The sequence below is a fragment of the Amphiura filiformis genome, chromosome 11, assembly GCF_039555335.1.
Source record: "Amphiura filiformis chromosome 11, Afil_fr2py, whole genome shotgun sequence".
NCBI classification, from domain to species: domain Eukaryota; kingdom Metazoa; phylum Echinodermata; class Ophiuroidea; order Amphilepidida; family Amphiuridae; genus Amphiura; species Amphiura filiformis.
In genome coordinates this window covers 49,592,653-49,607,497 of record NC_092638.1, presented here as the reverse complement: position 1 = coordinate 49,607,497, position 14,845 = coordinate 49,592,653, and the positions used below count along the sequence as shown (strand labels likewise).

At 36.5% G+C, this 14,845-nt stretch overlaps 1 protein-coding gene across 1 annotated transcript in view; it reads right to left on the bottom strand.

Annotated features, from left to right (window-relative positions):
* Positions 1-14,845, bottom strand: part of LOC140164941 (protein flightless-1 homolog) — a 69,484-nt gene that overhangs the window by 42,778 nt on the left and 11,861 nt on the right. The window contains 7 exon segments of the mRNA XM_072188341.1: positions 1,023-1,107; positions 5,709-5,925; positions 6,280-6,452; positions 6,454-6,498; positions 7,294-7,378; positions 13,671-13,747; positions 14,650-14,735. Coding sequence (XP_072044442.1) covers positions 1,023-1,107; positions 5,709-5,925; positions 6,280-6,452; positions 6,454-6,498; positions 7,294-7,378; positions 13,671-13,747; positions 14,650-14,735 — 768 coding nt within the window.

Genomic DNA, 14,845 nt, shown 5'->3' with positions numbered 1-14,845 from the left:
ATATAGACTACCCCGTAGTCCACTTGCCCATTGTGCATACTCTGGATATTGTATTTAAGCTTAAAACTCTGATTTAATTAATGTGTGCACAACTGATAGATTTTCACATCTGATCAGTCACCCTACTCCCTCTGTTTGTTAGCTTCCCAAGTGGACTACTGACATTGCCTTGCGGTTAAGATTTTTAACACGGGACTCTATGGAGAGTTAGGCCAATTACTGGCCTAACTAAAATTGTCCATGATGTAATGCATCTTTAAATGGATCTGCCTTGTGATTGGTCGCCCATACCTCGCTATGGTTTAAATCGTCTGGGCCCGCGCCATTACCATTACCTACCCCGTAAACAACTGTCTGTGGTATCTGCGGCGCTTTTGTGTTGACGCGAAAGTTAATCTCTCATCAAACATCTAGCGCGTCCATGCTTAGTACTTATGGTTAATGGACTGATAAACAAGTATGCTTGACAGTGTGTTTTTTTAGAGAGCAAAGTCCAGGGGGTAAAGTTCTGCTTACAATTCAAAGTTCATAGTCGAGTTTTCGGGGTTTGCTATCAATAAACTGGTAGATTCCAAAATCAGAATTGTTCAGTATTAAAGTGAGCCTTTATAATTATGCAAGATAATGTTGCATTCAATTACTTTTATTGTCACTAATCGTATGATATTTTTAACTCTTTATGACCATTTTACTATTGAATACTTTAATTTTAATAAACATCAGTATAATTTTGAGTTCAACAAAATGGGTTCATCATGACTAATAACATATTTTTAATAAAATTCGACTATGGCATAGTCTAAATTGTATACTGTCATGACCATAATGGAATCAGCATGAAAAATGTATCAAAATGAGTACAAACAAGCCGAGTATTGGTTCAGTGGTTAAAAGATAGCTTTAGATATTTTGAAAAAATACCTCAAAATGTTGAGTTTTTATGATGAATCCTAAACAAAATATTTTGTACAGAAAATCTTAAATAATCCCTTCTTTATGAACTATCAAATGATAAACTTTACCTCTAAGTCAGTGATATAGTGGATTGCCTCTGGTAACGTCAGCAGCCTGTTCTTGGTCAAAATCAAACGTTTGATCTTCGGACATCTACAAATTTGAAACAGAAATATTTTATAAATTAGTTTGTTTGAAGTGAAGCAAACATGTATGAAGAATGCAAACAATATCATATGAAGAACTTTGTTTCAAAACCCCTTACATCCACTTTTGGCCAAATTGAGTTATTGGCATAATATTATAGTGTGGGTAAAAATACACATTTTGGTGGTTGTTTGACCTTCATACTACCTTCCCTTACGGAGTTATCGCATATTTCCCGCTTTGGGAAATCTTAGGGAATTTCCGAAATCTGAACTTAAAATGAATATAGAATTGTTTTGTTTTAAATTTTTGATGTATAATGGTAGCCTGGAATGTTCTTTACCTATTAAAACCAAAAGGAACTGTTTTTGGGTCACTATGTTTGAAAAAATCATTTTTAATTAACAAAAGGTGTAGCTTCGAAATACCCAAAAATGCCATTTTCCTAATTTAATTAAAATTCATAATTAAAAAAGTAAATGAGATATTTCAATTTTTCTTTTTGATTTTCAAAGCATTAGTCAAGTTACATAATGTAGTGCAAAGAAATGGGCTCAAATTTGATTGCAAAGGTGGTTTCTAGAAAAGGGTAAATTTATTTTGTTGCAAAACCCTTACATCCACAAAAGGTGCGATATAAAATAAATAATAAAATAAATAGGAAGCCTTGAAAATTGTCCCAAACCTATTCTTTTAGTTTCTATTCACCAACACTTTATCCAATCCCAAATTGAATCAAATCGAACAAGTAATACTTGCACAATTAAAAAAAGCTGTTTTTCTCAAAAAGTCAAAAGTGGATGTAAGGGGTTTTGCAACAAAGCTCTTCATATACTATTATCTGTTCCAACTCCAGTGACACCTCATGCATATTTTTGCGGGTACGATTAGGAGAATGTTCACTGGAGGGTCATGAAAGCTAGTACTGCAGCCCATATCAATTTTTAAAGTAAAATGCTAATACCTATATATTTCAATGCATCCAAAGCTCCAGGGAAATTAATGAGGTGTCACTGGAGCTGGAATAGATTATAGGACTAGTACAAGTGACAATGTTCATATTCATGATAAAATGGTGAATCAAAATACAAAAGCAGCAATGCTGCTACAGTCTCGCCTAAATTTAACATTCATATAAATCATATGATACAATTAATCTTCTTGATCTTTGTAGTTGCCAAACAATAATTCCATCCCAGTACAACACTGTTTGAAAGTATCTCATGTCAAGCAATTCCATAAAGTTGACAGCCCTGCTTTTAATCTCTTCATAAAAGTTTCAATTTACTTTCAGTCCATATTTAAAATGATCAAGGAAGCACCTGTCTTGATTCGTACTCAAATGGCATCTGCTTGTTTCAAATGGGATTTTCCCCAATATAACTCGCTAGTTCAATGATTACCCAGCATGCACTACAACTTGATTGTGCAATGTGATAAAGGAGCCACCAATTGTAACATATTTTTTACATTTCTGATTCTTATGGATCGAATGGAAATGGCTGTTTTGAGGCATTATTCATTAAAACTTTTCAAAAGTTTTATCATAGTTGTGCATTTTCAGACAAGGTGATGAAAAAAACTCTGTTCTGTTCAATTTCTGAAAAAAGTTTGCAGACTATTTTTGAAAATCTTCTGAATTTTTTTTCAACAAAATTTAGTCAAAATCTGGGTCCGTCGAGCCAGAAGAATATGTTTTTTTGTTTGCTAAAGAATGATGATGATGAAAGACAATACGTTGGTAACCATTAGATGAAACAAAACACATTTCTAGCATGACACGCATACATACACATAGCTTGCCTGACTGTGTAAAAACGTTGATCCATAACACAGCATGAGCATAGCATAGTGGTTGATAGGGGCAATAACTTTCACTTTCATCTAGGGTCTATGTCGCAATGCATTCTGGGATTGTTAAATCAACCTCCCGAGTATAACATTTGATAAATGGACTATTCCAGTTGAATTCCATACACCCCCTGTAAAAAACATGACCATAATCTTCAAGCACAGGGAGAGATTGTAAAAGGGTATGTGTTCCATAGGGGGTGATGGATTTCAACTGGAATAGCCTAATGAAGTCAGTAAAAAATCCCCGCGATAAAAACCCGCTAGAACACAATATGTCTGATCATGATCATGACCATGACCTTATATCAGAAGAATAAAGTATATACTACAAGTTCCAGTATGTCTATTTACATGCCTCACTGAGCAAAATAAATCTGATCCTTACAATATAGTATTATTATTATCATACTGTATTTTTTACATGAAGTATTTTTTCACTGTCTATAATTTGTAAGCAGTGCAAATTGCTTATTATGCAAATAATGAAGTGTATCAGTCAATATAAATAAAACAAACAAACAAATAAACATACAAACAAATAATAAACAATGCAAATATATGAAACAAGAATTATATTTCAAGTACCCCCCCCCCACCCACCCACACACCCTACATTAGAGTCCGAAGTTTTACGGAAAACGGAAGAAAATCACGGAATCGGAGGTACAACACGGATAATGACATTTTTGTATGATGTGACAAAAATTGTTAAACGATAAGAGAAATACATGTTAAAAACAATCATGAGTTGTGTATGTCAATTTTTATGATAAAAATACTGTTTAATATACCAAAATAAAGGTATCTTACCAAGACATGAACCCCCTATATCCCTCCAAACATCGTAACACTCAGCCTAATATCGTGAGAATATACCAATCAGAGCATATTGATCGCGATATTGAACACTTTATTGTGATATTAATATCATTGTTTATACATTTTAAGCTTTATTAATGACACAGATTTACAAATTTTACAACACGGATTACAACACGGAAAATGGATTTTAGAAACGGTAAACTTCGGACTCTACCCTACATGTACTTGCCGGCAAACAAACATTCTATACTGCGCCAATAAAGTATCCTTACACTTGGAAAAATAATCACAATTTCAAACCTGGACAATATTGGGGTAAATTTGTTTTTTTAATAGATGCAATATCTAATCCTGCACATTATGACACCACATTGAATCCAATGTGACCTCTAGAAGTAAAGTTACAAGCAATTGAATAGACGAGGGTCCAGTTTTAAAAGTGACAAACTGGCCTAAACAAGGCGCAAAAAGATTCCAAGAAGCGAAACAAAGAGACAACACAGTTTCTTCAATGAAGCGTTATTTAAAGCAGTTTTATTTCAGTTTTACTTCTCTATATTTTTCATAACTTTCATTTTATTTGTCAGTTCTTTTGTTTCAGTTTTCTTTTGTTCGTTTTGTTTAAAATTAAAGCCAAACGCATAAATTAGCCATTCGCCACTCTCAAACCAGATGTCTAGTCTGTGGAGTTTTGAATAGGCCAGTTTAAAACTTTTAAAACTGGACCTTCGTCTAATCAAATGCTTGTAACTTTGCTTTCTGAAGTCACATTGGATTCAATGTGGTGTCATAATGTGCAGGATTAGGTAGTGCATCTATCAAAAAAAAAATTTACCCCAATATTGTTCAGTTTGGAAATTGTGATTATTTTTCCAAGTGTAAGGATACTTTATTGGCACAGTATATGATGGACCAATGAAAGTGGATATATGTTTTTTCTGATTGTCAGCACCTAACCTCCTGTTGACCCATTTCACACAAATTATACATAAATATTTTGGATTTTAACATATTAACCGGGGACTGATATTTATATCAACAATCAACAATAAAGGGCACACTCTCAAATGCATTTTTTTGCACATGCCAGCTAAACGGGGACGGTTCCTGGTTGCAGTAACGTCCATTGCTGGAATGTTAAGTTTCATATTAACGTCCGCCTTTGTCATGAAGGTTGAAAAAATAAGATCTTTCTCTCTCCTCCTAATTTTAAGATAATGTACATTTTTGTATTACAGAAGTAAAAATCACATTTTGATACATATGCAAATAAGCTCATTAATATGCAAAATAATATTCATAAGAAAGTGATAAAAACCATAGTACCAGCTTTAACTGTCACACCAGATAAAAGGGAGTGGGATGCTTGGAAAAACTTTGAGTCCGGGATACTCCTCCCAGGGAAATTTGGGTCTTTGAAGGGAAATTTTGCTTCCCCAATAACGAAATGCTTTAAAAAAAATTGAAATATTGCTTTTTTAGGATAATGGAAACATTGCTTTGTGGGAAATTTGGCATATCTCCCTGGGAAACATTTTTTTCTAGGCTTGAACAGAGACATAGCCATGATTTGTTCATGAAAGTTCATCTGTGATTTAAACTTTTGATTTTGATTTAAACTCTCATGAGTCTACAAGTCTGTTATCAGGTCAAAGGTCAAAAAGATCACAACCTGATACAATCACTCATTCACTGATGAAAAATGGAGTTCCATCTGAAAATTCCAAGGTAGGAATTAATTCCTTGTGTTTAGATCAAAAGTTTAAATCAAAATCATAGCCATGATTTGTTCAGAAATGGGGGAGGGATGCAGGGGAAGGCAGGGAGCAAGACTTCTCATAGGGGGCACTTGCTCCCCTTTGCCCCCCCCCCCTCTTGGCTATGCAGCTATGCCTGAGGAGAAGTTATTTTTTCAGTATCAAATTACTCACCTGCAGAGACCTTCAGGTATAGACTCCAACAGATTATCAGCTGCAACAAAGTGCTCCAGATGGACCAGCTTGCCAATCCCGGTAGGAATGCCGTCAAAATCAATCTGATTACTGCTCAGATGCAGACGCTTGAGGCTCACCAGTTTGCACATGGCAGCCGGCAGCATCTTCAGCTTGTTGCGAGCCAGGTTCAGAGTCTCCAGTTTTGTCCAGGTATCTGTGGAAGTTGATCAATAGAGCAGAATTATTATTTTGACAATATAGAATGGTCAAAAGGATTTTTGTAGGGTATTGCTTCTAAAATAAATACAGTTGGTAATATTTTTGTAATTTATTTATGTTTTCCTGGTGATTTATAAAATTAAGTGGAAGATAAAGAATTTTATATGGGTTATATACAACAAATATCGAACGTTCTTTTATTTGTACAAGGGAAAGAATATTTTCATTTGGCGAAACATGAACTGTTCTATTCAAATCGGCAAAGCAGTCCATATTTCACCTCATGAAAATATTCTTACCATTGTACTCATAAACATTCAATATTTGTATACTATTTAATAGATCATACCAATGACAGAGGCCAACTCTGTTATACAATTGCTGCTCAAATTCAGTCTTTTGAGCGATGACAGTCTGTAGAAGGCCTCGGGGACACGCGCCAAATCATTCTGCGAGAGATCAACATCCTGTAGCTGGGTCAGCATGTCCAGTTGCGGTGGGATGTTATTTAAAGTGCGCTGGGTTACGTAAGTGAAGCGTTGTGAGCTGTGTTAAGGCTGTCAGTTGCCTGAAAAGAAATGCAAATTATACAAATCGATTATTTTCTTTTCTCTTTCAAACATTGATTTTGCACCATTCTATTTGTTGTTGTTTTTAGCAGAACCTGAAAAAAAAATTCACACTGTTCCACAGTAGTTTTTGGTTAGCTTAAGGTTAGTTGTAGAATGACACAATTTCAGAATAAAAGTTAAGAAATTAGGAAATAATTTTGCTAGGAGAAGGCATTCTGGAGTTGATCCACATTTTGACACTTAACACTCAAGTACAGAGTGGCGTAACTGCCACGAGGCATGGGTTGACCCCCCTCCGGCCCGACAAAAATGTGCCATTTTGGGCTTCCGCCCCCTCCATGGAGTTGTAGAGCTATTTCTTTGTAACCTTTGTCTTTTTACAAAGGAGAACCAGTTAAAAACCATGCATATGAAATAAGTGTGCCTCCTTTTTTAATTGTCAGTAGTGAACTAACTTGGACTCCTGCCCCTAAAAAAAGTTGCTTTTTATGGGATTTCTTAGCTTGGTATATATATGCATTCTGCTAGACTTTTTCAAGACATTGATACTTACCTGAGTTGAGCATGTACAATTGGATTGTAATACAGTATCAGGGTCTATGCATTATAATGATAGACTTTTTTTGACTTTGATTACTTACCTGAGTTGCTTGAGAATTGGATTGTTATTCAGTATTATGGTCTATGCATCATCGACTTTTTCAAAAATTTAAACTTATAATTGGATTGCATTTTAATAGTATCAAGGTCTATGCATCATGATAGACCTTGTTCCAAGACATCAAACTTACCTGAGTTGTGCATGTAGAATTGGATTGTTATTCACTATCAGGGTCTGCAAGTTGGTTAGTCTTCTCATCTGGGGACGCAGAGATTCTACAATAAACAAACCATTGTGAAAACGTAATTGATTAACGGATTGAACATGAACTTGACTGCTCAGTGCCAGAAGTGGGTAAGTGTAATAGCTGCCCTGTGAACATGTGGCAATTTACACACAAAATATTGTACTCATCTACACATGGCAGCTACACATGACAGCTATTGCCATTAACCACTTCTGGCACTGAGCAGTCAAACTCTGTCAACATTTGTTTTTCAATAACTGACAAGACTTTGCATCAAATACTGACTCAACTTTGGAAAATGACCATATATGTCATTTTGATCTGTGACCTTTAAACTAAAACATAGCTTACATAATACATGACTGCTCATAGACACATGGACAGGATAAACTTTGAATGAACCGTTATGCATACACAACCCATTCACCCAATGCACCCCATACACACACCCCCACACACCCACCCATTCCCCTACATACACCCACCCTTACCCCATATCTATCCATGATACATATAGACTAAACAGACAAAATTTGGTGTATGCTTGGTGTAAAATATTCATGAGATGGACTCGCAGCTTACAAATGTATGGAATCAAGCTGTATATAATCCTTCAATAAATGATTTTAGTCATGTCCACACGGTCGGACATAAGTCACTTATTACCGGACCTAAATTTTGTTGGTAATAGTATCGGATATAAAGTGGCAGTGAGAACGAGCGTCGGAAATAATTCTATCGGACATAATGTGCCTTATATCCGATGATTTATTGCTGAAGCCAAGCAGGGTTAAGTCCGGTCATAACATTGTGTCCAGTAATAGTAATTAGGTGTAGACAGCACTCTTGGGCTGTCAAAGATAACTGTGACCTTTCACCTTGGTGCATGAAGAACACTTCCCGGTTAAATTAAATCAAATGTGCAAAAAAAGCAAGTGTAAATTTTCAGTAAAGCTTAGGCCAAAAAAAAAAAAGTTGTTTGTTTGTCCTCCACCGCCCGCTCCTCAGATTAAGGCCTGACCAGTATTTTTTTTTTTCAATATTTTTTTTTTTTTAAAAATAAGTAAAATTCATATTTTTTTCAGATTTGAAGTATATCTGGACCTAGCTAGAGCTAAATACTAAGATCTTTCATGGTTGAAAATTAAAAAAGCCCCACAAAAACATTTTGTGTCTTCAATATGCAAAGTTATAACAAGTCACCATGAATGATTGTAGCATTTAGCTCTAGCTTAAGGTCCAGGAATGCGCCAAATCCAAAAAAAAATAAAAAAATCCGCCCGCCCGCACATCCTCTTTCAAAGCTGTGGAGGACAAACAAACAATTATTTTTTTTTGGCCTTAGTGCATGATAATCTTCTTCTTTTGTGATCCTTCATCATTATGGCTGCAAATGTAAATAAACGCAACAAACGAGGGGTCAATTGGAGTGACGAGGAGACCTTGACTCTCCTCAAAATCTGGAGAGACCCAGAAATTACTCCTAGGGTGGCTGCTGTAGCTAAGGATAAGAAGAAGTGTTGGGACGAGATTGTCACACTATTGCATGACAAGGGGTTCCCCGTACGGTCGGGGGACCAGATACATGCCAAGATAAAGGCACTGAAAACTGTCCATCACAACCTCCATGACCAGATGAAAAGGCGCAGGAGCAATTGATCATCCATATTGAGATGACCTGCATGAATGTAAACCCTACGGAGGGTTTAGGGGGGGGGGGCAGTATGGCCCTGGATGGAGATGGAGATGAAGGTAAGTGTAAGCCATAAGCATGCATGATAAGGCATGCAATTGGATTTTATATGATGATTAAAGGCCAAGTAAAATAAGAAATGTTTCTTGACCAGACTTTTAAAAAACATGGTGAGGGCAGTCAGTCGAAATATTGTCGCAAAATCATGAAAACGAAACAAAATCAAACTGGCAATGTCATTTTGGTAGCGATTTCTTGTTGTTTGCAAAATCACATTTCCCGCGATTTGGGTCAAAGGTTACGGTACGATTCCAGCTTGTCACAGACCATTTCCAGTTAGCTATGACCGGTAATAAACTTAACGGACATAAAGACGTCAGACTTATATACATGTATTAGCACTATTGCTGACTAATGTGGATTTTTAATTGCATCGGACATAAGCCTAGACAAAATATTACTGGTAATAACTGCATGTGTGGACATATAGCGTTATGTGCTCTAGTTCCATGCTCTTTTATACAAGAATAAACCCAGAATTTGGACTTTTTTGTATAGCCCACTTGACATGTGACGTCATTGCCCGGCAGTATGCATGCAAATTATGGCAAATTCCATTGTTCTTTGCCCTGCAATGTGCGTACACATCGTAGTTTGCTCAGGGCATGTGCATTTTAAATTGCCCACCACATTTCATATAGTACAAGAAAGCACAGTGTAGCAATTTGTTCAAGCATATTGATCGACCAGTCCCTCGCCTTTGTTGATAAACAGTGATGTCAAGTGGTCTACAGACATTCTTTCAGTCAAAACAAGAAAAGTTTAAAACAAACATACTTTGAGAGAAATCCAAAGGGGCTAATATTGCATGTAAATAAACTAATCAGGGGATGTAAACAAACATTTTATTAATTCTGTCAATTCAAGAAATTGACCCTGGCATGTACTTCTTTATCATCTATGTACACATCAAACTATGCACATATCAAAGTACGATTGGCACAAAGTCTGCACTGTTTATCTCACAACACGTAGTGTATACATGCTATCTAAGACTAAACAATCTCAGGGTTGCCAAACCCGCAATTAGGTAGCCCGATAGGGGCGACTTTTGACCATTTCCTGTCCCATAAAATTCAATAGTCAAGAAAAAAATTGGGCGACTTTTCAACATTGGCTCCTGTGACTTTCCTGTCCCATAGAAATCAATGGTTAAGAGAAAAATTGGGTGACTTTTCGATTATTTGACCCGGGATTCGGGCTGAAATCTTTTGGCTACCCTGCACAATCTGCAGAAACCTCTTGCAGCTGTCGGCCAGTATACTTGGTTTTGTGGCAGGATTGAAATTGCTGAGAACCATGAAACATTTTGTCCATTCAGACTACCACTTCAGCTACGTATCAGGACCGCATTATGATGATCTGGATAAAACGGTAGGTATAGTCACACTACCACCTTGTTGAAATAAAGCTTAAAGGTAGAAACAGTCTTTTATTGATAAGGACAGTGTCCATTTGAATACAACATATACTTCCAGATTCCAGAAAAATACAGCACAAATTGTTTTGGATTAAAAATATTATCGTGTTTTTACCAACTTAAACATGCCCAATCCTTTAATTGGGATTAACTGGCAATAAAAGTTTGTGGTATATATTTGGCAACTTTGTCCTGCTGACTCACTCTTAAAAAAGTGTAATAAAAATGTGCAATTTTAATGTTAAATGGGCTAAAATGAGGTCAATTGTAGCCTACAACCGGGCCAAAAAAGTTTGCTGTGCCCCGGTTGGTACGCCTCTGACGGCTGGGTCTCAAAACAATACTTTGATTGTCATTCTCAAACTGATCAGTGTTAAAATCATATTTGGATGCATTTGACAAAAGCCATTAAATCTGTGTGATACGTTTGGTTATTAAGTGTAGGAATAATAAGGCAAGTTTTTAAATAGTCCCCTCTCCCTAAATTTGACCAAAGGTTGAGGTACTTCATGCGTAAAAGCAGTACTATTTTGCATAACTTGCTAATGCGTAAAATTTGAATTGATTGCCTTTCGTTGGTCAGGCGCATTAGCCGTGCCTGAGCGTAGGAGTCATAAAACAGTAATTTGGTTCAAACCTTTCTCTACACCTGATAGAACACCACACAAACTCGAGGATAAACCAAACTGATTACCAATATTATATATAGCTGTTTAAGAATGTCTCTTTCAATTCTCTATTTCAGACAAAATATCCCCTTGGAATATGCTTTTCCACATTTCAGCTGACGTAGCTGGGACGCATGTAGACGCACCATCCAAAACAATGTATCCTGCATTTTACTTCCCAGTGCAAAGTATAGTCGGCGCTTTCACCCGGTTTTGTCAGATTGATTTCCTCCCTGCATATCATCAACAGTCACATCGGCATTTAACGCTTCAAAAGGATCAGTGGTTCAGCTACCTAGGTAACACCTCATATTGCCATGAAGCTCTTGTAAAGAACGCCCTCACAGATGAGCCTTTGGTTGAAGCAGTACTCCACATGGTACGAGTAGACTCTAAAACCCGAAAACCTGCCAAGCTTCCAGAAAAATGGTTCAGTGAAATCAGCCATGATCTACTAACACGCAACAAGCCACCGCAAGGCTTCAAGCAGCCGACAAGAACTGACAAGAAGTGCTACTCGTTCACCGTCACAGTGACGTCCAGCTGCGTTGACATTAACCAGCATCAAAATATGGCGATTTATCTCAAGAACTGCTGGGATGCTGGGAGCGCTGCAGCTTGTAGCAACCAACTCGCACAATTTCACGCTGATCTTGCATACTATAATCTGAAACGAGTTAGCTACTTGTATCAAGGGGAAGTCCTCAATGGGGATATACTACAAGTGGCTTGTTGGGAGCATCCAACCAAATCAAACACGCTGTGCTTTACAATGACTAAAGGGTCAGAGGTCGTAGGTCAATGTCAGATGGAATTTTATTCTGACAGTCTGAGCATAGTGAAGAGTGTTCATGGGAAGGCTAAATTATGAACACCCTGAATATACATATGTATTATAGTGAACCAAAACCAAGCATTCCAGTTGTCCTATACCAACTGAAAACCAGGGTTATAGCTAGCTAAATCTTAGTGGTGGGTGAAATTTATATGAAATGGTAAAAAAATTGAAATTTTGATAACAATTGCAAATTTTTGTACTGATTGTTCATTAATTTGAAACATTTGAGACTGGAGTGCCAGGTCATTGGGCTCAAAATTAACTTGTGCCGGGTGGAAATTAAGAGTGCCGGGCGGGTCTGCCCGCCACCACCCGGCGTAGCTACAACCCTGCTGAAAACCATACATCCCCTATGGCAGACATGACAGGGAGTGTGAATGGGGTTATCTGAATTACATTGTATGTCTGAAATATATACAAAATTGTATAATTAAAGGGGTATAACCCAATTTTTCTTTCATCAAAACTGTGATTTAGGTATCGGAAGAAATCTCATATTTTTCCCATTACCCCAGTAAAATTAAACACTCAAAAAGAATGTACATTGTTCAAAAAAGTTACATGTAGAAAATCGTTATGAATTCGGCAGACGGCCGAATCCAGATTCGGCTTTTGGTAAATTCATTTTACGCATGCATTATTTTTTAATTAGAGAACAAGGGATCTATGCTCTACCTATAGAGGGCAGCATATCGATTTTTTAACGGTTATGGTCGTTGACCGCACTGCGATGTACCGTTAGCTAACCCTGTATGTTGCCCTCTTTTGATTACTTATTATGCTGTTATGATCTGATCTCCGTTAAAAAATTGATATGCTGCCCTATTATGTACATCATTGATCCCTTGTTCTCTAATTCAAATGTTATGCATGCGTAAAATGAATTTACCAAAAGCCGAATCCGGATTCGGCCGTCTGCCGAATTCATAACGAAATGAACCACATTTTGCCAGCTACAACAGAACTTTTAAAACACTGTCTCAATGAAGTCAAATGGACTATAGAAGATTCTCACTTATGGTGGTATTCAATGCAAAGTGTTATTGTGATAACTCCATCACAAGGAGTCTGTGCGCCATTTACTTTTATATCACTCATACATAAATTCTAGACAGTTCATTGGTTGATTACCATTTGCTACCATTTGCCATTTTTACTATCACCCACTCCGTGTGATAGTCTTTACCATCATGTGCTTTGCCGTGAGTGCGCCTGCGCCAAGCCCTCGCGCTGACTCTTGGACTCGCCGATTTAGTTATGGGGTGGACCCCAAAATGTGAAGTATATCACCGCAAAACATGGTGTTATGTTGATGAATAAATGTATTTCCTACCTTAAATAGTATTTTAGTAATAGAATTTATGCATGAGTGATATAAAACAAATATTAACTGTCTTAAATTAGGTAGTAATGGTGAAATATAATCACTCGGTGAAAGATGTATTGTTCCATTCCACTGCCGTTCCGGCTCGTGGAATGGAACAATCCATCTTTCACCTCGTGATTATATTTCACCATCACACTCATAGACAGTTAATATTTGTATACCATCCTATCACTAGGTACCATTGTAGTATACATTCACAGATGGACAGACAATAGCATTTTAATTATTCAAATAATTTGCATACACAGCCTTACCTAGTTTATTATCACTCAGATTCAAGTATATCAAATCGGTTAAGTTGATGAACACTTGTGTGGGCACATCAATGATTCTGCAAAATTAAAATAATCAGCAGCAAATTATCAAAATACTTTCATTTCTAGGGTCATAATGGAAGAAAAATGAACTAGTATGTTCATAGACCACATCTCCAAAAGAATCCCATGGATTTATTTTGTGGTCATTTAGCTTAGGCGACAAAAAAAAAGAGAAAAAAGAAGCTGGACTGATCTTACAAGTTTGTTTTCCAAATAACCCTTCAAAATCCCCAAATATTAAATATTTATTACAGGTTTTGTAACATTTATTTGTCACAGTTACCTTAGTAATACAGTTATTAACTTTAAATTGTTTGCAATTATAAAGTACCATGAGAGTAAAGTGTTTTATCATCCTATGATCAACACTAATATTAATCAAACATTTCTTCTATATAAGTCCAATTGAAACACTTACTGAATGGGACATTTCAAGAACAAAGGTCTGCTTTTTTCATCAGCCAGATGATGCACTGATCTGCTTGGGTTGCCAGTTGACTTCTTGTTGGTATTGATTGAAGTAACACTCTCATCACCAGAAACTTGTTCCTGCTTTTGCTTTATGGCATTTTGCACTTTGTCAAAGGTCCACTGAGGGTAACCACATTTCTGAAGGGCTGTTTGGATGGTCTTTTTTTCAGTCTCTTTGTAACCCTCTTCTGTTACTACCTTGGCTCTTCAAACATCCCCAGTAAGTGTTTCATTTGGACTTGTATAGAAGAAATGTTTGAATAATGGAATGTTACAGTCCTGATGAACTCCTGATGAACCATGTTTATTTTGAATTTGACACTGGCTATGTCTCTTATTAAATGAAAACACAATAATATTGGTTGTTGGAATACTCTTATTCTGTCTGCGTTTTGTCTTTTTGTTTGTTTGTTTGTTTGTTTGTTTGTATGTATGCTTTACTTACTCATTATGACTGAGGTTCAGCACCAGTAAGGACTTAGCTTGCTCTAAATCTTCAGGCACAGCAGATAATTGGTTGTGACTGAAATCCTACAAAAATATACAAATGTACCAAGAAATCAATACCACAAATAATATCTTTACAAAGAGCTAGAAAGCTTATAAAAAGGAGGGACCAGAATACTTCTACTACATATTAA